The sequence below is a fragment of the Leptonychotes weddellii genome, chromosome 10 (genome assembly GCF_054177405.1).
Source record: "Leptonychotes weddellii isolate Sample4059 chromosome 10, ASM5417740v2, whole genome shotgun sequence".
In the NCBI taxonomy this organism is placed as follows: domain Eukaryota; kingdom Metazoa; phylum Chordata; class Mammalia; order Carnivora; family Phocidae; genus Leptonychotes; species Leptonychotes weddellii.
This window is the reverse complement of record NC_138378.1, coordinates 104894723-104919961: the sequence shown is the minus strand read 5'-3', so window position 1 is coordinate 104919961 and position 25239 is coordinate 104894723. Positions and strand designations below refer to the sequence as shown.

The window sequence follows — 25239 nt, the reverse complement described above, 5'->3', positions numbered from 1 at the left end:
TCCCCTCAACCCCAACTGTGGCTAGACTGAACATTCTGAAGTACCACTTCATTCCAGAAGCTTCCCATTTCATCAGAAATAAAATTTGAAAATGTCAGGTTGTGGCTACTGCCCCTTCTGACCTCCTCTCTCACCAGTTTTGCTCCAATTGTTGTGACCATTTTCTCTCCCTTGAGCATGCCAAGCATGTTCCTATCTCAGGGCCTTTGTACTTCAACTGTTACTCTGCTTGGAATGCTTCTCATCACATCTTTGTCCTGCTGCCTTTTCATTCAGATCTTAATTCCACATTATCCTCTGAGGGAGACCTTGCAAGATTTCAAGCTAAAGCAGCCCAGTCCTTCAGGCACTGTCACATTTATTCTAGTTGATCTTTATCATAGTATTTTTTCGTATCTAAAGTTACCATATTTTGGGGGCTCCTGGGTGGCTCAGTTGGTTGAGTGTCCGACTCTTGATTTCTGCTCAGGTTGTGATCTCAGGGTTGAGGGATTGAGCCCCACATCAGGCTCCCTTGTCTCTCCCTCTGCCCCTCCCCCTGTTCACACATGTGCTCTTTCTATCTCTATTAAATAAATACACTTTAAAAAAATAAAGTTACCATATATTTTTAAAAGTGTCCATTATTCCTCCCCTTCCTAGGCTGGGGATCCTATCTGTCTGATATGTGGTTATTATAATGACCACCTAGAACAGAACTTGGCAAATACAGATGCTCAGTAAATATTTGTTGCCTAAATGACCTTGTTTGATTTCTGTTTATACTTCTCACCAAAAGTATCAGGGACCTCCCTGATCATCCTATCTAGATTATGTTTTTCCTACCCCTTACCCCATTCTTCATCACTCCATCCTGTTTACACAGTTTGGGATTATATATTTATTTATTTATTTGCTTGTTCCTTTCCCCACTGGAATATAAGCTTTGCAAGAGTGGGTTTCAGACTGCCTTTTTTTTTTTTTTTCTAAGATAAGCGGAGTTAAATGATATTTTGAAGTAGCGAAATTGCATATCTATGAGGAAATCAAGGTCTTGTTAAAATAAAACTCAGTTCACTGATGAAGAATTCTTTTTTTTTTTTTAAAGATTTTATTTATTTATTTGATAGAGTGATAGAGCACAAGCAGGGGGAACAGTAGAGGGAGAGGGAGAAGCAGGCTCCCCGCCAAGCAGGGAGCTCGATGCGGGGCTCACTCCCAGGACCCCGGTATCATGACCTGAGCTGAAGGCAGACGCTTAACCATCTGAGCCACCCAGGCGCCCCTGATGAGGAATTCTTAATCTCAGGAAACAAACTGAGGGCTGCTGGAGTGGTGGGGGGTGGGAGGGATGGGGTGGCTGGGTGATAGACATTGGGGAGGGTATGTGCTGTGGTGAGCGCTGTGAATTGTGTGAGACTGTTGAATCACAGACCTGTACCTCTGAAACAAGTAACACATTATATGTTTTAAAAAAAAAAAAAGATAGCAGGAAGGGAAAAATGAAGGGGGGAATCGGAGGGAGAGACAAACCATGAGAGACTATGGACTCTGAGAAACAAACTGAGGGTTCTAGAGGGGAAGGGGTGGGGGATGGGTTAGCCTGGTGATGGGTATTAAAGAGGGCACGTACTGAATGGAGCACTGGGTGTTATATGCAAACAATAAAGCATGGAACACTACATCAAAAACTAATGATGTAATGTATGGTGATTAACATAATAAAATAAAAACAAAACAAAGCAAAAAACCATAGAGCTAAACTGTTAAAAAAAATAAAAATAAAATAAAACTCAGTGTGGGGCCCCTGACTGGCTCAGTTCAGTGGAGTGTGTGACTCTTGATCTCCATGTTATAAGTTCGAGCCCCACGTTGGGTGTAGAGATTACTTAAAAATAAAATCTTAAGGGCGCCTGGGTGGCTCAGTCGGTTAAGCGACTGCCTTCGGCTCAGGTCATGATCCTGGAGTCCCGGGATCGAGTCCCGCATCGGGCTCCCTGCTCGGCAGGGAGTCTGCTTCTCCCTCTGACCCTCCCCCCTCTCATGTGCTCTCTCTCATTCTCTCTCTCTCAAATAAATAAATAAAATCTTTAAAAAAAATAAAATAAAATCTTAAAAAACCCACCTCAGGGCAAAATTTGACATCCTAATTTATAAAGTAAGAAATAACTTCATTATGTTACCAAAAACACAGAGTTACGAAATTTGGGGTCTCTGCTTTGTAGAGCAGATTGATGTTGTCTCTGAACTGTTCTGGTGCTGTCAGTGCCCAGACTAAAAATAGCTGTCATAATAGCAGCCAGGGCACACAGCTTCCTTGACCCTGCATGTGGGACTAACAAGTAAGGAAATAAGCTATTTTAGTTCCTAGGAACATATCACTCCTTTTATAATATGTCAGTGGGGAAAAAGGATTTCACAACATTCTCTTAGCTGTGTGTCTATTACTTTATGTAAGGAAAGTTCTGTTGCCACTGGGTTGTAGTTTCAGAAACCTTAAACGTAGGCTGAGAAGAAAAAAATTGTAAGAAAGGAAAACCAAGTTGAGTGATTTTGAAACAGGCTTAAAACCTGTATTATGGTACATAGAAATATATTGTGAGTACATACAGTGTTTAATTGCTCTTCAAATATTTAATACCTGGTTTGCTTATTGGGGTCAACCCACTGTCTTTAATCTTGGGTATATATGTGCATGCAAACCTAAAAATAATTTGGGCAATGAATAAGCAGCTGTGGCTATTTTTAGCCCTGGGCAAAGGATCATCAATTAGCTTAGAGGTATTGAGCAAGAACTCTGTTTCTGGTTCGAAATAAATGGTTGATTGCCTTAACAATTGGTAGGGGCTGATTTAAGTATCTACACAGGACTCAGGAAAAGGGTAATTTGAGATCAAGGAGTCAAGGAGCCAGATCATCTTGTGGGGTGGATACAGTCATGTTGGAAGGTATAAATGTATGACATGTGTAAATGAAAATGGGATGTAGAAAGCCTTTAAAAAACTTAGCAGGGAAAGCATATAAGAAGAAGGAAGGTAGTTGGGTGTAAGAGATTTTGGAAGTGGAAGAGACTAAAAGATGGAGTAGAATGTCATGAATCAAAACAGAAACTTAACTAAATAGTGATTACTTTCCTTTCAGAGGGGCCCTTAATAGTTCAGTATCTTTTATATTGACATTTCATATATAACCAGTATTATAAGACCTCCTAAGTGCTGTTGATTTAGATTTAACTAAGTAGTTTCTTTTGCAGTGTATTCTTTGTTGGTAGAGAATTTAGTCATAGATTTGACATCGAAATGGGCATATAATTTGCTAATTTTGTAATGTGAATGAATGGGAAAGAAGAAAGCATATCATAGCTAGACAGTGTTGGGGGTGGTTGTTCATAGGTAAGTGCTGTGGAAGATCTCTTTAAATTGTTTTTACTAATGACAAAAAATAAAGTACAAGTTTTATGCCTCCTGCACTCTAACCAGTAGGCACTTCTGGAAGCCCTGAGTAAGTACATTTCCATCCTGGATTTTAGCTAGGAAACTTTAACCCCTCTCTAAGGGTATAGAATTATTAGTTGATTTATACTTTTTACCAATTTAGAAAAGAACTAAACTAGGGTGCTTGGGTGGCGCAGTTGGTTAAGCGACTGCCTTCGGCTCAGGTCATGATCCTGGAGTCCCTGGATCGAGTCCCGCATCGGGCTCCCTGCTCGGCGGGGAGTCTGCTTCTCCCTCTGACCCTCCCCCCTCTCATGTGCTCTCTCTCATTCTCTCTCTCTCAAATAAATAAATAAAATCTTTAAAAAAAAAAAAAGAACTAAACCATTTCAACTGTGATGAGACAAAATTTTTGTTGTTCTTTCATGAAATCATAAATTACATGTAATTATAGGTACCTTGTGACTAAATAGAGAAGATTAATAAAAGATAGAACAAGAATTTGGAATTGAGGAAAATGGAAGATGTAAATACACTATCTCTGAAGGACAACTTATTTGCTATGCTTAATTTGTAAAACTTACCTAGAAATTTCTTTGGGGGCCAAGGTAAAAAAGAACCAAGAAGGAGGGCTACATTACTCTTTTCAAAAATAATGTAAAGAATGAGGGAGAAAACAGAGCATCACAAATACAGAATACATTTTCATAAAGCTCCTTCTTGTGATTTTTAATAAATTAACATACTAAAGGTAATGATATAAAAATTGTGGTCTAAGAATGTAAATAAATATACAGATAGAAATATGTATGTGTGCCTGTGTGTGTAGCCTTTACTGATCTAACTTGATTTAAGGATACAATCTGGAAGAACTGATAGCCTGTCTCTTACATGGTTTTTTTTGTTTTTTTTTTAAAGATTTATTTATTTTAAGAGAGAGCTTGAGAAGGGGGGAGGGTCAGAGGGAGAAGCAGACTCCTGCTGAGCAGGGAGTCCGATTTGGGACTCGATCCTAGGTCCCTGGGATCATGACCTGAGCCGAAGGCAGATGCTTAACAAACTGAGCCACCCAGGCGCCCTCTTAGATGGTTTTTCTTAAATGACAGTTCTGTTGGCAGTTTTTGGTATTGCATTACCTCCTAACTCTGCTTCTCCACACACACCCATTTTCAACACAGTAAATAGAATGATGCTTTTTAAACCCAGGCTAAGTTACTTCTTTTTGTAAAACCCTGCAACAGACTTCTCATTTCACTCAGAGGAAAAGCTGAAATCCTACTGACCACCTTATTATTCCTCAACCATGGGTCAGGACCTTTATACTTGTTTTTATACTTTATACTTTCCTATTCTTGGAACATTGTTACCCCCAGATACTTCCTTACTCCCTTTCTCTTCTCATTGAGGCCTTCCCTCACCTCCCTGTTTAAAGTTTTCCTTGCTTGCACCATCCCCAACATCAGCCTCTAGTTTCTTTAACTTCTTGTGTTCTTGGTACTTTTCACCCTCTGAAGATGTATAGTTTAGAAATTATGATTTATTTGGTTGTCATCTACCCCCAGTAGGATATAAAACTTGATTAAGGCAGGAGTTTTTTTCTGTTTACAGCTTTCTCTCCGGTGCCTAGAATAGTGTCTGGCATGTACTGTTTGTTCAGTAAATACTTGCAGAATGAATAAATGGGATTTTACATTATTTTAAAGGGCAGATCCATATACTTTGAGATGAGATGGGCAAGTGACAGGGCTGAAATTCTCTTACAAAAGTTGAAAAATCCAGCCAGATCATCTTGGCTAAATAAAAAATCATTTTATTTTACATTTATTCTGAAATAGGCTTTAGGAAAAGCCAGGGATTTCCTTGTGAAACAGCAGCTTTGAGTACAGCTTAAACACAGACAAGTACCAACTTGAAAGAGCATCTGCAGAGATGGTTTTGACTTAGGACAAATTGAAAACAAATTTTGAATCTCAAAATGACGTTATTGCATCTTTGCTATTTTTATACTACAGATTGCTTTTGGCTTATTTATAACACACACAAATAAATTATGGAATTTTACTTTAGTTATTTCTTCTAGCTGTGAATGAAAAAACAAAGATTCAGAGAGATTACATACCTTTAAGGTCACCCACCTGGAAGGATTGGAATCTGAGGATAAACTTGGATCTGACTCCAAACCCATGTTCTGTGTGTGTTCTTGTATATGCCTAGCACACTATTTGAATTGATGGTTAGATGGATAGAGGGCAGATGTATGAACATGGTAATTGTACACCAGGATTGAATGTAAGGAATATTGATAGTATAATATTGTAGTTCTCTTATTTCTGGCTACATATATTTTTAGGCATATAAGCATTATTTTTAAAATACATTTTTAAGGGTCATGTAACTGAATTGGGGCAGATTGATATGTAAAATAATACAGAATCTGCAAGGTAATATTCTGAAATACTGACTCATTAACATTTGAATGCTTATTCGTCTTGTAGATAGAATGGATTCTGCAATGAATAAGACAGATCTCTGATGGAACTTTAATTTTAGAGAGTGTGGGAGACAAACAGTAAATAAATCTGTAATAAGTGTTATACAGAGAAGTTAAGCAGGGATACAGAATGAAGAGAGACTGGATGACTATTTAAATTGGGTGGTCAGAGAAGGCTTCATTGTTAAGGTGATGGTTAAAATGTGAACATGAGGAGCCAATCATGTATAGGCAGACTGTAGGAACAGCTGGTGTAGAGGCTGTCAAGCGAAAACAAGCTTGTGAATTTGGGGACATTAAAAAAACAACAACTACAACACATGACTCTAGTTGTCAGGGAAAGGAATGCCTCAAAATTTGGGGGACTGGAGAAAAGAACAAGTCCTGTAACACTCGTAAACCTCAACATAAGGATTTTGAAATTGGTTCTGGTTATAATGAATTGGAAATATTTTTTTTATGTTATGTTAATCACCATACATTACATCATTAGTTTTTGATGAAGTGTTCCATGATTCATTGTTTGCATATAACACCCAGTGCTCCATGCAGAACGTGCCCTCTTTAATACCCATCACCAGGCTAACCCATCCCCCCATCCTCCTCCCCGGAAATTGTGCTTTTTAAGCCTAGTAATCCTTGGTGTTTGTTTTGTGATGACTTTATTGAGATGAGACATAACTCATATACCATAATTCACCCATTTAAGTATAAAACTAATTTTTTAGTGTATTTACAAGGTATATATATTCACCATTATCACAATTTTAGAACATGTTTATATTCCCCAAAAGAAACTCCATACTCTTTTTTTGAAACTGTACTCTTTAGCAGCCGCTCCCCATCCTGACCAAACCCCTTAGCCAGGGCAGCCACTAATATACTTCTGCCTATGTAGATTTTCCTATTCTGGACATTTCATATAAATGGAATCATACATTATTTGATCTTTTCTGTCTGATTTCTCTCACTTAATGTTATCAAGGCTCACCCATGTTGTAGCAGATACCAGTACTTCCGTCCGTTTTATCGCTGAATAATATTCCATTATATGACTATACCACATTTTATTTATCCATTCATCAGTTGATGGACATTTAGGTTGTTTCTACTTTTTGGCTATTATGAATAATGTTGTTATGAACATTCATATGTGAGTCTTTGTGTGGGCATATGTTTTCATTTCTCTTGGTTATATACCAAGAAGTAGAATTGCAGGATCATATGGTAGCTGTATGTTTAACATTTTGAGGAACTGCCAGACTATTTTCCACAGTGGCAGCATCAGTTTACATTTATACCAACAAGGTATGAGGGTTCCAATTTCTCTATATCCTTTATTGTTTGCTTTTTTGATTATAGCCATCCTAGGGTGTATGAAGTGATTTTGATTAACAGTTCCCTGTTAATGATGTTGAACATCCTTCTCATATTTTCTTCTAAGAGTTTTATAGTTTTAGCTCTTATATTCAGGTCTTAGATCTGTTTTGAATGAATTTTTAAGATTTTATTTATTTCTTTGACAGAGAGAGACTCAGTGAGAGAGGGAACACAAGCAGGGGGAGTGGGAAAGGGAGAAGCAGGCTTCCCGCTGAGCAGGGAGCCCGGTGTGGGGCTCGATCCTTCATGACCTGAGCCGAAGGCATATGCTTAACAACCGAGCCACCCAGGTGCCCCGAATTAATTTTTATATATGGTATGAGGTAGGGATCCAACTTCATTCTTTTGCATGGAGATAACCAGTTGTTTTAGCACCATTTGTTGAAAAGCTAACTCTTTCCCCATTGAAGCTATTGGAAGTTTTAAGCAAAAATGGTATGCTCAGACACATATTTAAAGAAGATCACTCTGGCTACTATATAGAGAATGTCAGCCCCTATATTTCTGAATGTTAGAATGCCAGCAAAAGCTACTGAGAATGAGCAGTTAGTGCCGTAGAACTAAGAGCAGAAACGTGGTGTCAGAAAAGCCATGAGAATAAATGTTTCAAGAAGAGAATGTGGTCAATTTTATGGCATCCTGATGAATGATTAAAATATATAAAAAGGAACTAAATCCTGGATTTAGCTAGCAGAGGTTTTTGGAGACCCTTTGAAGAAGAGCAGTTTGGTAGAATAGTAGTAGCAGTAGTCATATTAGAATTGGTTGAGAAATGAACTTGGGAAGACAGAAATTAGAGAACTCTTTAAAGAAGTTTGTTGGGGAGATTTTTTTGTAGATATAGACAAACTGGTTTTAAAATTTATATGGAGGGTTGCCTGGGTGTCTCAGTTAGGCATCTGACTCTTGATCTCAGCTGGGTCTTGATATGAGGATTGTGAGTTCAAGCCTCACACTGGGCTGCACACCAGGCATGGAGCCCACATAAAAACAACAACAACTTATATGCAAATGCTAGATCAGCTAAAACAACTCTGGCAAAAATAAGTGGGAGGAATCTATCTGGTTTTAAGACTTTATTTAGCTACAGTAATCAAGACAGTATGGCATTTGGGGACGCAGAGACACATAGGTCATTGGAACAAAAAGAAAAACCCAGAAATAGACTGGGTTATGGTTGACTGATTTTTTTGTCACAGGTGCAAAAGCAGTTCAATGAAGAAAGGCTATTTCCTCAACATTTTCAACAAATGGTGCTAGAGTAGTTGGACATCCATAAGTAAAAACATGAACCTCTACTTAAAATTCACACATGTACAAAAATTAACTCAAAATGTATCATCTATCTATCTATCTATCTAGACAGAGAAAGCACAAGCAGGGGGAGCGGCGGGCAGAGGGAGAGGGAGAAGCGGGCTTCGCACTGAGCAGGGCGCCCGACGTGGGGCTCGATCCCAAGACCCTGGGATCATGACCTGAGCCGAAGGCAGATGTTTAACCCACTGAGCCACCCAGGTGCCCCTGTATCATCAGTTTAAATATAAAATATAAAACCATAGACTTTTAGAAGAAAACATAGAAAATCTTTGGGACCTAAGACTAGGTGAAGAGTTCTTAGGTATAACACTAAAACCGTGATCCATAAAAGATTTTTTCAAAATGAGTAATTTGGATTTCAGTATTTAAAACTTTCACTCCACAGAAGACCCTGTCAAGAAATTAAAAAACTAGGTACAAAACTCTCAACATGTAGCAGTGTTTAAAAAAAAAAGACGGCAAACAATCCAATTAGAAAATGGCAGAAAAGAACAGCCATTTCGCCAGAGAGGATATATGGATGGCAAATAATTACATGAAAAAATGTTCACCATCATTAGCCATAGAGAAATACAAATTTAAATGATGATATCACTACATGCCTTATTTATTAGATTAAAATAAAAAATAGTGACAACACCAAATGCTAATGGATGCGGGGAAACTGGATCTGTTACCTTGCTAGTTGGAATGTAAAGTGGTACAGCCATTCTAGAAAAGTTTCGTAGTTTCTTATAAATGTAAACATATCATATGACTTAGCAGTAACATTCCTGGGTATTCATCCCGAAGAAATGAAAACTTATGTACACACAGGAACTTGTACATAATTATTCATAGCAGCTTTATTTGTAATGGGCCAAAGACTGGAAACAACCCAGTGTCCTTCCACGGGTGAGTAATTAAACAAATTGTGGTATGTCCATACAATGGAATACTATTCAGCAGTAAAATGGAACAGACTAGTGTTACATGCAACAACTTGGATGGATCTCAAGGAGATCATGGTGAAAAAAGTGGAAGATGACCATTTCGAAAGGTTGTATATAGCATGATTCCATTTATATAGCATTCTGGAAATGACAAAATCCTAGATATGGACAACACATTATTGGCTAGGATGTAGGGACTAAAGGAGATAGAGGGGTGATGCAGCAGTTTTCTGTCAGTGTTTGTGGTGGTGACAACACAAATCTATACATCTGATAAAATTGCAGAGAACTACATACATGCATGCATGTGTGCCCACATACACATACGAGTGTATGTTAAAAAAGAAAAGTAGACTTTAAATAAGGTCTTTTGATTGTACCAATGTAAATTTCCTCGTTTTGCTTTTGTACTATGGTGTAAGATATTACCATTGGGGAGAACTGGGTAAAGGATACACAAGACTTCTTTGTCCTATTTTTGTAACTTCCTGTGAGACTATAATTATTTTAAAATAAAAGTTAAAAAAAAAGTTTGCTGGGGAGGGGAACAGAGAAATGTGATGTTAGTTGGAGGGGTGTAGGGTTGAGAGTGGGGTTTTTTGTTTTAATTTTGCTTTTTTAGAAAAGGGGATACTGAAACATGTATGTATGCTGATGAGAATGATCCATAAAAGGAAGAAATTGGTGATGCAAACAAGAGGGGGAAATTACAGGAGCAAAATACATGTCTCGAATCTTTGGCATGAAGGAATTGAAAAATACTATTTACATATTTCCATCTTGTTACTTAAAAATGAGGTTATCTTTACAGCATTTTGTAAATGATCCTAAAGGTAAATGTGGCTGTGCTATGGTTTAATCCTTTAATGTTCTAAACATTCCACATGCTTTTGTGTTATGTTATGGAACTAGATCACTGAATAAAATGGAATTTCAGGAGTTTTTATCACACTTGCTGGTGTTCATTTTAAAATAAAAGAGTTTTATGTGTCATTTTTCTGTGGGTTTCCCTCCCAGATTTTCATCCACTATAGGTAGGTCATGAATTTCCTTTGACTAAAAAAAGTTACACGCACGCACACACACATACATATATATTCGTATGAATAAACCATAATTATTTTCCATTTAAGAATTAAGTGAGTGGTGGTACTGTTTTGCTTTGTAGCGTATAGTGGATTTAATGTTAATCTTACCAAACCATTCTACTGTTTTGCCCTTTATCTCGAATGTCATAATATCAAAATGCTCAATACAGATTATTGCTGTTTATTTCAGGGATACGGCAGGCCAGGAACGATTTCACACCATCACAACCTCCTACTACAGAGGGGCAATGGGTATCATGCTAGTATATGACATCACCAATGGTAAAAGTTTTGAAAACATCAGCAAATGGCTTAGAAACATAGATGAGGTAAGACCTAGAAATTGTATAAACCCTTTATAAAGACCATTTTTTGTGTTTAGTTAAGAATAATTCTAAATGATGTTTAGGATATAATGTACTATTATTATTATTGAGTTATTTCTACTTCTTAAAGGTTAATGTTATATTTTATCTACCTTTCCCTTAAATATTTGGGTAAGTCTATCTAGAACCCCATCCAAGGCAATTACTAACTTACCCAAAAAACTTTATATACAGCCATCTTATAAGATGGTCCCATGTAGAAGCTACCAGTGGTTTTACACACCTCTCTCTAAACACAAGCAGGGGGAGTGGGAGAGGAAGAAGCAGACTTCCCACGGAGCAAGGGCCCGATGTGGGACTTGATCCCAGGACCCTGGGATCATGACCTGAGCCGAAGGCAGGCACTTAACGACTGAGCCACCCAGGCGCCCCTAAATGAATTCTTTCTCCGTGAATTTTTATTGAATGAGTGAATTAACTAAATTTTTCAGTAGTAGTTTAAAACAACAGAAACGTCAGATCATTTCTAGACATTTTGAAAGATACAGAGTAGTAATGCGGTAAAAACCTAACCAAGAAAATAGTGCCATATTGCATGTGAAGATGTCAGTTTTTATAAGGTAAAATATGTGTCAAAGCCAGTTTGTTTCTGTTCTGCAATATAGGTAGCTTCTTGTTGAAATTATTTTTCACGTCTTATTGCAGCCTGCTGGGCTTTGGATTTCCTTAAGGCTAACACCTTAAAGCACTTTTGGCTAGAAGACCAAGTGTTAAGCCAGTGTTAGACTCATGATAATGATATCTCATTGGTAGCAATCCTGACAACTCATTACTAACTTTTCCATCGCTGCAATAAATCTTCAAAGAGAGGGGTGCCTGGGTGGCTCAGTTGGTTAAGTGTCTGCCTTCGGCTCAGGTCATGATCCCAGGGTTCTGGGATCGAGCCCTGCATCGGGCTCCTGCTCAGTGGGAAGCCTGCTTCTCCCTCTCGCTCTGCCTGCTTTTACTCCCTCTCTCTTTCTCTCTCTCTGTCAAATAAATAAAATCTTTTTAAAAAAATCTTCAAAGAGATGCCTGTTAGTATTTAATAATCAGTTAATGATACACAGATTTTTTTTTTTAAGATTTTATTTATTTATTTGACAGAGAGAGACACAGAGAGGGAACACAAGCAGGGGGAGTGGGAGAGGGAGAAACAGGCTTCCCGCTGAGCAGGGATCCTAATGCGGGGCTCGATCCCAGGGCCCCAGGATCACGACCTCAGCCGAAGGCAGGCGCTTATCCACTGAGCCATCCAGGCACCCCAACAATACACAGATTTTTTAAACAAAAAAGCCTCCATTTTGGATTTTCTTAGCCTTTATTTTATGATTTAGCCAAGTAGCACGTACAGTAGGAGCAATTGATAAAGAGACTGTGCATTGTTTTTCCAACAGCTTTCCAGAATCTGTGACGTGAACTGGATATCCTACAATTCAGTCCTATTCTGACGCTAACTGCCTAGCCTTAGTGTCAGATTCCCCAAGTTTAAGGACTACCCTTCCTTCAAATGTTAAGTCCTAGGTCCCCTCAGCCACCCATACTTCTTTCTGACTTGGCTACACATTTGGGGGTTCCCAGGACCCACTTTCGGGTTCAATAGTTGGCTAGAATGACTCCTAGAATTCAGGAAAGTGTTTTTATTTACATTTATAATTTTATTATAAAGGATACAGTGCAGGAACAGCTAAATGGAAGAGATGAACAGGCAAGGTATGGGGGTTGGGGAACAGAGAGCGCCCATGCCATCTCTGGACATGCCACCCTCTGGGCATTTTGATGTGTTCACCACCAACCTGGAAGAGGTCCCCTCACTTCATTGTTTCAGAATTTTGATTCAGGTTTTACTGCATAGGTATGGTTAGTTAAATCATTGGCCTCTGGTGATTAAACTTAATCTCTAGCCCCCTTCACCTCATGGGACGTAGGGGAGTGGCTGAAAGTTCCAAATCTTTTTTTTATTTTTATTTTTTATTTGCGAGGAGGGAGAGAGAAGAGAGAGCATGAGCAGGGAGAGGGAGAAACAGACTCCCCATTGAGCAAGGAGCCTGATGCTGGGCTTGATCCTAGGACCTGGAGATCATGACCTGAGCTGAAGGCAGACCCCTTTAGACCCTTAATGGACTGAGCCACCCAGGTGCCCCTTGAAAGTTCCAATTCTTTAATCATATGTTTGGTTCCTCTAGTGACCAGCTTCCATTGTGAAGCTCTGTAGGCCACCCCTCTGCCCTAGTTCTTCATTAGCATAAACTTAGGTAGGTAGAAAGGGCCCTGTTAAGAACAACAGAAGACACTCTGTCACTCAGGAAATTAGGAGTTCTGTGCCAGGGCACCAAGGCCAAATACGTTTTTTTATTTATATTATAGCCTTATGCACTTCGTAGGCCGGATGGCTTCAGTTTCCCAACATGAGAATTAAGATACATAAAACTCAGCCATTAAAAAGAAAATCTGTTTTTCTGACATATAAGAGATTGGTGTTGCCTAATTTTCACTTTGTTGTAGAAATTAAAGCTTTAACTGAAAAAAAGCTGAATTGATCCAGCAACATTTTAAAAGGATTATATATCATGGTCAAGAGGAATTTACCTAGGAATGCAAGGGTGGTTCAATATAAGAAGTCAAATCAGTCTGATACACTGTCTTTTTATTTTATTTTATTTTTTAAGATTTTATTTATTAGAGAGAGAGAGGGAATGAGCAGTGGGGAGGGGCAGAGGGAGAGGGAGAAGCAGACTCCTTGCTGAGCAGGGAGCCCGACTTGGGGTTCGATCCCAGGACGCCAAGATCACAACCTAAGCCAAAGGCAGACACTTAACTGACTGAGCCACCCAGGTGTCCTTGTAATACACCATCTTTTTTTTTTTTTTAATTAAAGATTTTATTTATTTATTTATCTGACCGAGAGCGTGCACGAGCACAAGCAGGCAGAGCAGCAGACAGAGAAAGTGAGAGAAGCAGGTTCCCCGCTGAGCAGGGAGCCCAACACGGGGCTTGATCCCAGAACCCTGGGATCATGACCTGAACTGAAGGCAGACACTTAACCGACTGAGCCACCCAAGTGCCCTGTGTAATACACCGTATTGATAAAAGACAAAAACCATATTATGCCAACAGACACAGAAAAAAAATTGACAAAATCTAACACCCTTTCATGATAAAAACACTCAGAAAACTAGAAATAGAACATCCTTAGCCTAGTAAAGGACATCTGTGAAAATCCCACAGCTAACAGCATACCTGTCCTTACAATCAAGAAAATGAGAAGTATGCCAGTACTGTTCAGAATTGTAGTGGAGGTTCTAGCCAGGGCAGTTAGGGAGAGAAGAAAAGGGGGAAACCCATATTGGGAGGGAAAACTGTATATGTAAATAATGAGATTTTGTATATAGAAAATCCTAAGGAGGGGTGCCTGGGTGGCTCAGTCAGTTAAGCCTCTGCCTATGGTTCAGGTCATGATCACAGGGTCCTGGGATCGAGCCCCACATTGGGCTTCCTGCTCCGTGGGGATCTGGCTTTCCCCCACCCCCCATCCCTCCCTCTGCTTGTGTGCTCCCTCTCTCCCTCTCTCACTCAAATAAAATCTTTTTTTTTTTTGAAGACAGAGCATAAGCAGGGGGAGTAGCAGGCAGAGAGAGAGGGAGAAGCAGGTTCCCTACTGATCAGGGACCCCAATGTGGGGCTTGATCCGAGGACCCTGGGATTATGACCTGAGCCGAAGGCAGATGCTTAACCGACTGAGCCATCCAGGCACCCCATCAAATAAATAGATCTTAAAAAAAAAAGGAAAGGAAGGAAGGGAAAGAAAGGAAGAAAGAAAGAAAGAAAAAATCCCAAGGAACATACACCAAAAAATAAAACTGTTAGAATGGATGAGCAAGTTCAGTAAGCTTGGAGGATACAAGATCAGTATACAAAAATCAATTGTATTTCTATACCCTAGCAGTGAATAATCCAAAAATGAAATTAAGAATATAATTCCATTTACAGTAGCATCAAAAAGAAGAAAAACTAGTTAGGAAAAATTTAACCAAAGATGTACAGACTTACATACTGATAACCATAAAATGTTAAAAGAAATTAAAGATCCATGTAATTGGAAAGACACCCATGTTTATGAATTGGAAGATTTCACACTGTTAAGATGGCAGCACTAGCCAAAGTGATGTGCAGACTCGGTGTAATCCTATCAAAATCCCAGCTGCTGTCTTGGGGGGTAGGGTGGGGGGTTGGCAGAAATTGACAGGCTGATCTTAAAATTCATATGGTGTGCAGGCATAGGACCCAGAATAGTCAAACAGGCTTTGATATGAGGAATGACATTTAAGCTGAGATCTGAAGAAATGAGTAAAAGTTACCCAGAAAAGGATAGGGTGGGCGCCTGGGTGGCTCAGTCGTTAAGCGTCTGCCTTCGGCTCAGGTCGTGATCCCAGAGTCCTGGGATCGAGCCCTGCATCGGGCTCCCTGCTCGGCGGGAAGCCTGCTTCTCCCTCTCCCTCTCCCACTCCCCCTGCTTGTGTTCCTGTTCTCGCTGTCTCTCTCTGTCATATAAATAAATAAAATCTTTAAAAAAAAAAAAAAAGAAAAGGATAGGGTTGGTGGAAAGAATGTAATCGATTCAAATTTAAGACAAATCTCAAAGTACTTTCGTTATCTAGAGAACTTAACTACCTTGACTGTAGATACATTCAGGGAAAGGAGTGTTGGGCCAAAGATAGATGGTTTGCAAATATTTTTCTTACTCCAGGGGATGGTTGTCTTTTCACTCTGATAGTGACCTTTGACACATCAAAGTTTTTAATTTTGATGAAGTATAATTTGCCTATTTTTTCTTTTGTTGCCTATACTTTTGGTGTCATATCCAAGACACCATTGCCAAATCCAGTGTCATAAAATTTTTCTCCTATATTTTCTTTCTGAATTTTATAGTGTTTTTTTTTTTTAGATTTTATTTATTTATTTGACAGAGAGAGACACAGCGAGAGAGGGAACACAAGCAGGGGGAGAGGGAGAGGGAGAAGCAGGCTTCCTGCCGAGCAGGGAGCCCGATGCCGGGGCCATGACCCAGGCCGAAGGCAGACGCCCAATGACTGAGCCATCCAGGCGTCCCCTGAATTTTATAGTTTTAGGTCTTACATTTAGGCCTTTGATCCACTCTGAGTTCATTTTTATATATGGTGTAAGTTAAGGGTCCAACTTCATTCTTCTGCATTTTGAGATCTGGTATGCCCAAGACCATTTTTTGAAAAGACTATTCCATTGAATGGGCTTGGCACTCTTGTTGAAAATCCTGCATGCAAGGGATTATTTCTTGGCTCTCTGTCCTGTTTATTCACGTACATATCTTTATGCCAGTAGCACACTCTTGATTATTGTAGCTTTGTAGTAAGTTTTGTAATCAGGGAGTAAGTATGAATCTTCCAGCTTTGTACTTCTTTTTCAAGATCATTTTGGCTGTTCAGAGTCCCTCAAGGTTGCATATGAATTTCAGGGATGTATTTTTCTATTTGTGCAAATGATATTGTTAGGATTTCAGTAGAGCAAACATTTGTTTTTAACTGATTTTTCTGCATGGGATCTTTTTGTGCCCTAGCAGTGTAGCTTTTTGAGATTTTAAGGGCTCTGTAGAATTTTTAATTAAGGCTTCTACAGGGTAATACTCATTATCTAAAATCATGATCCAGCTTGGATTGAGATTATGCATAAGAGATTTCATTTCAGATCTTTTGCCTATATCTTCAGTTTTGGTGAGAATACATCTAGAAACTAGACAGCCTCCTATTGGGGTAAAATAGTATTTGACAGCATCATGTCTTAGGAATTATGTTTCCTTTTCTAAGTAATTTACGAATTTCTGTAGGCTTTTTAGCATGGGGTGATTTCAGGGTGATTGCTTTAAAACTTCCAGATTATTAAAATGACACTGAAAATTGAGAAAAATAAAGTCATCTTTAGAGAATATTAAGCTATAAGTCATGGTATGATGTAAATTAAATCTTCATTCCATTGTAGCATGCCAATGAAGATGTGGAAAGGATGTTACTAGGAAACAAATGTGATATGGATGATAAAAGAGTTGTACCTAAAGGAAAAGGAGAACAGGTAAAAAGCTATGAATGAAACTAATATGCTGCCCTTTCTTTGTGAAGATGGTATCGCATTTGGTAGTGGTAATGGACTGTGCTGAACTATTCACATTGTTTTATAAATGCTGTGGGAAACAGTTTATCATTTGAATGAATTTTTTCAGTGTATATCTAACAGGTGTGGGAGAATCAAACCTTTGGTAGTAGTATTTTCAACTGTATTTAAACTACAAAGAGGGAAAAATACAAATCAGTGATCCTCAGTTTTTTAACTTAAGACTTTAAGTACCTCACAGTATTTGAAGTAAACTCATGAAGTGAGGAGAGGATTCTTTTATTATTATTTTTGTTTACTTATTTATTTTTGAAAGAACTTGACCATTTGAATCGTGACCCATTGAAGTACTCTGCTTTATATAACCCAGTAGGGACTGCTTCCTTTAGAATATTATTATTTCCTACAGGGTGCTAAAGTCAACAGTTGGCACTCTATGCTTGATAATTTTGTGATGACATTTTGCTTCTATTTTAGATTGCAAGGGAGCATGGTATTAGATTTTTTGAGACTAGTGCAAAAGCAAATATAAACATCGAAAAGGCTTTCCTCACATTAGCTGAAGATATCCTTCGAAAGGTAAGATCCTATTTTTACTTCCCAAGGTGCCCAGTGTCACAGTTCTTTTTTGAAGTACTGGATTAACATACAAAAATTAGATTTTGGTGGTATTGTTCCTAAATGTTTACCTATCACGAGTATCTAACCCTCTAAAGTGAAGTAGGAACTGGGGGGGAACAGTGAGCCATTAGAAATCTGTAGCGTCTGGTCACGGTAACGCTCTTCTGAGCTCCCGCACTGACTCTCAAGTCCCCAGTGTCATGCTCCTTTTTTCAGCTTTTTGTCTGGTCTGTGGTCTTATGGTTCTTCTGTTTACTTTTGGACTCACTTCTCTTACACATTCTTTGCATTTCCATAGATAATTTTTTAAAATTTAAGATAATAGTTACTGCTACAGAATCACTTTCTTCCAACTATATAGTCATTTCTAAGGTGTGCCAGTAAAGAGCGTGTATATATGATATAGTGAATAAATCCATCCCTATATTTCATTTAGCCAATCATTTCAATCTGTAGTATTTTAAAAATTGCTGAAATATGATCCCAGGGAATTCATTTTACTTCAGGGTTAGTTTTCTGGGTTTAATTTGTGAATCCCCATACTTACCAATGAGTAACTTGTAGCAAAATTGGGAAATCTGATTCTCATAGGATTCCTCAAATGACTATAGTATGCAGATTTGGTTATGAATCCTGAGTTGTCCGTTCAATCTGTATGATACATTTAAATGCACATAAAAACAAAAAATCTGATACAACTCCTAAAGGAGTGGCAGGCATTGTATAGGAGAAAATGTAAGTGCTTCTGGTAACCTTTCTATGTTTATGATTGAAATGACAGTATTTTTTCAAAAACCAATCCCCAAATTAAAAAGTATATATATATCTATAAAACATAAGCTGTAATAGAGATGGCATCTCAAATATAAATTGAGTGAAATTTGGGAGAAATCAAACAACTTAATTTTTTATAGTGAAATGTTATCCGTTAACTATAATTGTGTGTTCAAACCAGAAAAAAGTCGGTCAGTTATATTGCTATTCACAGTGACTTATATATAAAAGTTGTGTCCTTCCACCTCTGCCTGGTATCTATAATATATCGAGTAATAAAAAGCAAGTTAGGATATAATACATGTAGTACGATCTTATTTTTAAAAATTATGTATGATACCAAACACATGCATATGCATGTGCACACATATGTTTGGTTATGTTTAGCAAATAAAGATCTGGAAGAATCTATACCAAACTTAAATAGTGAGTATTCCAAGTGGGTGACGGTGGTAAGGGGAAGGAGACACAGAACAGAATTACACAATGACTCTTACGTTTATATAGTTTTGTTTAGAAAATTTAATGTATCTTTTTAAAGTTATAAAAACAACTTAAAATTTTTAAAATATTCTTTCACAGTATGTAAAGGTAAAACCCTGTGAATTCCTTGAGGAATTTTTATATTTGAAAATATTCCTGTGAGAAATAAAAATAGAAGAATAGAAAAATAAAGTACTAGAGGGACAAGGAAAAATGTTCATATTTTTAAATGAAGGAAATAACAGGAATAGAAAAATCCTCTTTTAATTAGTGGAATACTTTGCATTTCAGAGTTTCGTAGGTCACAGTGAAAAATTATTCAGTACCCACAGAATTTACCATAACACTTGTTGAAATACTCTTGTCTCTTGTGTTCTCTTTCTGGATTTTTTGGTTTTCTCCATTGTTTTTGATTTTTTCTGTCCATACTGTATCCCTTGATTTTCTCACTAATCTTGGCATTTTTTTAAAAAAAATAATGCTTATGTAGTCTTATAACCTGTGTCCCAGTATGATAGATCTTCCTTGTTATATTAAAGGTTAAAAAGTTATGGGTACACCAATAAAGATCTCAGTCTGGAGTCTTCCCCATGTAGGCACGCCCCAATGTGAGGTCCCATTTTTTTCTCATACACATACATATGCTTTTTGATGTGGTAAAGTTAGGAGTTAAAACATCAAACATAAACTTACTTTACATTGACGTATGGGAAATACAGGAGTGCTTCCTAACTAGCAGCTCTCTGTGCCATGATTTCTCTCCAGAGTTAGTAAAAGAAAAATTAACTTCAGAATGAAAGCAGTTTAAAACATTTTTAACTTAATTATTTGAATAGGTAATTCATTCTCATGGTTCAAACATTTAAAATAAAGAGAGTGCAAGTGCAGAGAAGTTTCCCACCGCATTCTCCCAACTCCTCATTCCTCCCCCACAGGTAACCAATGTAATTAACTTCTTAATTATTAATATATGAGTAAATACGAATATATATTTTTATTCCCCCCCCCTTTTAAAACAGATAAGGCAACATGCTGTACTCTGTTTGGCACTTAAAATAAGTAAAATAATTCCACTCTTTAAATAATTGAATGCTACTCCTTTGAGTGGATATGTCATAATTAAACAGGTTTTCTCAGTGAGGGACATGCAGGTGATTTTCAGCCTTATGATCTCATAAATTGTATTGCAGTGAATAATCTTATATTTAAATCATTTTGCAAGCATATGATTATGTGCAAGTATATGAAGGACAGATTCCTAGAAGTGGCCAAAGAGCATATATGTACATTTTTATAATTCTGATACATGTTGCCACGTGCTGGCATGAGGGTTGTACCCACTCCTACTAGCCTGTTTCCTCACACTCTGGCCCACATAATGGATTGTAAGACTTTCAGATCTTTCCCAACCTGACAGGTTAAAAAAAAAAAAAAGTAGGTTGAATTTGCAGCTCTCTTATGAGTATGGTGGCATTTTTAAAGATAGTTCTAAGAATCACTTTTATATTTCCTTTTCTGTAAACTTGTTTTACTCCTTTGCTCACTTTTTTAGTTATTGGCCCTTTTCTTATTCTTGGCTAGGAATAGCTTAAAGTTGTATTTAATAAACTTGATTAATACTTCTGGCTTTAAAATGTTTTACTCTGCATGGGATAATTCCTTTTTTCAGAGAGTCTCTTTCTTTTCTTTTTTTTTTTTTTTAAAGATTTTATTTATTTATTTGCGAGAGAGAGAGCACGAGAGGGAAGAGGGTCAGAGGGAGAAGCAGACCCCCAGCTGAGCAGGGAGCCCTATGTGGGACTCGATCCCGGGACTCCAGGATCATGACCTGAGCTGAAGGCAGTTGCTTAACCAACTGAGTCCACCCAGGTGCCCTCAGAGAGTCTCTTTCAAGGATCTAAGTTAAATTGTAAAAGGATAGACTGTGAGTGAGGTGTTAAAGTGAATGAATATAATGACATCCCTGGGTTTTTTTTTTAAACATCCATGTACTTTTAACTGACCACCTGGAAGTTACCAGAGAAAGAATATTTCCTGTGTAACCATATTCTTTTGCTGTGAGATAGGTACTTGAGGGGCTCTTTCTCTTCTTCTGTCATTTTTCTCAAGATCTGCAATAGGAATAAAGTTGGTTGTTCAGGAAAACGCAAAGATTTTGTTAATGCAAAACTTGTAGCTTTAACATACAATGAGGAGAAGAATCCCATAAGGCAGTGGAGAGTAGGTAGGTGAGCTCAAAGTGCAAGTCAAAATTTCACCTCCGTATGAGTTAAGTAGCTTGGCTTCTCTTGGGCTACATGACTTTTTCTTGTTTCCATGCGAGAATATGTTCCCAGTTACATCCTAGCTTTTAAAATTTCATTCATGATGACCTACTGTTAACACAATAGCCTGGATAAATTTCACAGACTGATACTAAGTAAAGGGTATCATACATAAAAGAATATATAAAACGTGGTTCCAGGTATTTGAATGTCAAGAACAGAAAAAAAATTAATTTCTGGTGACAGAAATGAGAGTACTGGTTACCTTTAGGAGGATAGTACTGGCTGGAAAGGGACATGGGAGCCTTCTGAGGGTATTATAGTCTATGTTTTGATCTGATAGCTTTACTTTATATACTAAAAATCCATCAAGCACAATTAAGATTTGTATACTTTACTATATGTAAGCAATTTCAAAAAAAAAAAATGTTCCTTTCATACATACCGTATAGGCTATCCATTGAAAATACATTCTTTTGATTTTAAAAGTAATATTTAGGTTATTGGGGAAATACAGGATTATTCATAGAAGAAAATAAAATCACTCATAAACCCACCACCTAAGGGTTTTCTACTGTTAACATTTGGTGTCTCTCCTTTTGATTTTTTTCTATATCCATTTTTAACATGAATTACACAACTTGGCATTCTGCCCTACCCTTTTTCTTCCACTTAATGTTAGCATATCATTGTTGAGCTTGCCTTTTTAAATCTATGGTAGAGCATTACAAACTTCAGTCTCAAAAAGCAAGTAACTATACAGAAAGGGCTGTTTCACTTCTCTGAGGTTAGACTTGACCCAACATTGGTTTTATACAGATGCTCGATAATGCTTCTTAAATACTAGATACTCAGAGGTCGGAGCTAAGAGTTATTAGCAAACCTCTGTGCAAACGAGAGCAGAAAAGATATTGGAAGCTTTATTAAAGGGATGCCTAGAGGCCTCCAGACATTTCACAGCTTGGCGTAAGCAGGTAAAATGTAGATCAAAAACAAAGCTGCCAAATCTTTACTGTGCATGGGAGAGAAATCCTTATCTCGTGTGACTTGAGTTACATTTTGTTACCTTTATGAGAATATTTCTGTTGAATCGTGATTTCTCCATAGCAATGTTTTTCATGGGTTACTTTCCTTGTGTGTTTGTTCCAGACCCCTGTAAAAGAGCCCAACAGTGAAAATGTAGATATCAGCAGTGGAGGCGGCGTGACAGGCTGGAAGAGCAAATGTTGCTGAGCGTCCTCATGTTCCGTCAGTTGCCATCCACCACCCTGTTTTCTCCTCTTGCTGCAAAATAAACCACTCTGTCCATTTTTAACTCTAAACAGATATTTTTGTTCCTCATCTTAACTATCCAGTCCACCTGTTTTATTTGTTCTTTCATCCGTGACTGCTTGCTGACTTTATAATTTTCTTCAAACAAGAAAATGTATAGAAAAATCATGTCTGTGACTTCATTTTTAAATGTACTTGCTCAGCTCACCACTGCATTTCAGTTGTATTATAGTCCAGTTCTTATCAACATTAAAACCTATAGCAATCATTTCAACTCTATTCTGCAAATTGTATGAGAATAAAAGTTAGAATTAACAATTTTATTTTGTACAACAGTGGAATTTTCTGTCATGGATAATGTGCTTGAGTCCCTATAATCTATAGACATGTGATAGCAAAAGAAACAAAAGCCAGGAAAACACTCATTTCGCCTTGAATATGTAAATGGGATTAATTTTGTCCTGTGCCTTATGTGGAAAGGAACTTTTTTGGTTTTTCCTTTTGTTTGTTTGTTTTGGTGGAAGCATGTGCAGGAGACATACATATCATCCAAACATAAACCATTAAAATGTTTGTGGTTTGCTTGGCTGTAATTTTCAAAGTAGTTAATTGAGGACAAAGGGTAATGCAGAAATGATAGCTTTGGTTTGCTGAGTCTTATTTTAAGTGGCCTTGATATTTAAAACTATTCCTGCCACCAGTTCTTCTCTTTGGCCACTTTTTCCTTGTGTCTGTCTTCCTGCATGCTGCTTTATTTGCTTCTCCTTCCCCCACCACCCAATGGTATGAGTTATTTAAAAATGAAAGGGGCAAACTAGTAGGTTTTTCAAGTTTAACATAAAGTACTGATTTACCTTGATAAGTAAACTGAAAGATAAATTCTAACTGCCTACTACTATCAAATGTCTTCCCCCTCATTTTCTCTCTCCTAAAACTTCTGCTCCCGGATTCCTCCATTCGCTCTCTTACTTCATGCTCCTCTTCTTCCCTCTTTGTTCCCTTTCTATCCACTGAGTTTATGAAATGGAAGAGTTAATTGCATGCACTAGTGTTTGGAGGGTGTTGTGGTTTGTCTTTCTAATTAGGTGTATAGCCTATTCACTTTCCTAGAATAAATCTTGTAACCGAAGTTTGAGTCTCCATTCTGGCAACTCCTCTCGCAGTTTGGTAGCCCAGTAAAGGTTTGGTTGTTTTTGGTTTTGGTTTTGTTTTAAATGGTGGGAAGGAGGAGTGAAATTGATTAACATGTTTGCCAAATATCCTGAGATTTGGCCTTTGAAGAACACTTTTTCAGTGTTAAGTCGTCTTTACCTTAAGATTAGAAATACTTTAGCATATTATTAATTTTAAGTGCTGTCTTCACATCCCTTTGGAAAATGTGTATTACCATGGATTTGGGAAAAGGACAACAAAAGGCTTTTCATGTACAGATAAGATCTCCAGCTATCTCTAACCCTGTCCTTTTTTCACGTCATTTTTCTAGTTTTGCTTCATTGCTTATCATCAAGATAGGGTAAGTTAAGTTTGCTGTGCTGCTAGCATCCTAAGATGATGCCTTTGTTGAAATAATTGTGAATAGCATGATTCATTTCTAGCAGAGGCTGAGTTTAGGACAGCCGCTTCCATTGAAAAGTCTCTCTTGTGTCGTGGATAGCATTTTAATGCCCTCTTGGCTCACGTCCACAGCACAGGGACGTATCTGCTGTAAACATCCATGAATTTTTCAGATAGTGCCCTAAAAACAGTTTTATATGCCTCACTGGTTGTTCTTAGGTTTTTCCTTCACTTGACTTTATCATTGTTTACTAGTAAAAGCAGCATTGCCAAATAATCCCTAATTTTCAACTAAAAATAATAATGAAATGATGTTAAGCTTCTCGAAAAGTTATAGGTTAAACCTACTATTGTTAGATTAATTTTAATGTATGTGTTGCTTTCCTTCATCTGGAATGTGGCAATAGCTTTTTTATTTTTAACCCTCTTTAATCCTTATTCAATTCAGTGACTTAAGGTTTGAGAGCTAAACACTGGGATTTTTGGGTAAAAGACTGACAGTTTTGTTTGCATAATTATAATCGGCATTGTACATAGAAAGGATATGGCTACCTTTTGTTAAATCTGCACTTTCTAAATATCAAAAAAAAAAAAAGGGAAATGGAGTATAAATCAATTTTTGTATAACCTGTTTGAAACATGAGTTTTATTTGCTTAATATTAGGGCTTTGCCCCTTTTTCTGTAAGTCTCTTGGGATCCTGTGTAGAAGCTGTTCTCATTAAACACCAAACAGTTAAGTCCATTCTCTGGTACTAGCTACAAATTCGGTTTCATATTCTACTTAACAATTTAAATAAACTGAAATATTTCTAGATGGTCTACTTCTGTTCATATAAAAACAAAACTTGATTTCCAACTGTGTGACTTGGTTTTCATTTATTTATGGAGTTGAAGATGGAGGATTACTTCTGAAGACAATACAAAATAGCAAACTGAATATTAGAGGAGCAGAAATAGAAGGGAAATAACTTTCTCAGCCTAGGGAAACCAGAAAGCAATTTCAAGAACTATCTTTGGTAAGAAACTACATAAAAAATGGAAATCTCAGCAAAATCATCCTGGTGTCAAAAGAGACACCAGTCAGTCACTCCCCAGCCAACAACACTAGAATGTGCCAAGGCCAACTGCAGCTGAACACAGCTG

General features: G+C 37.6%; 1 protein-coding gene across 1 annotated transcript in view; it reads left to right on the top strand.

The window, feature by feature from the left end:
* RAB10 (RAB10, member RAS oncogene family) overlaps positions 1-24952 on the top strand; it is a 49201-nt gene extending 24249 nt beyond the window's left edge. Inside the window, exons 3-6 of the mRNA XM_006732868.3 lie at positions 10812-10950; positions 16999-17088; positions 17605-17706; positions 22419-24952. Coding sequence (XP_006732931.1) covers positions 10812-10950; positions 16999-17088; positions 17605-17706; positions 22419-22502 — 415 coding nt within the window. The 3' untranslated portion in view covers positions 22503-24952. The remainder of the gene's footprint in view (positions 1-10811; positions 10951-16998; positions 17089-17604; positions 17707-22418) is intronic.
* The last annotated feature ends 287 nt before the right edge of the window (positions 24953-25239 follow it).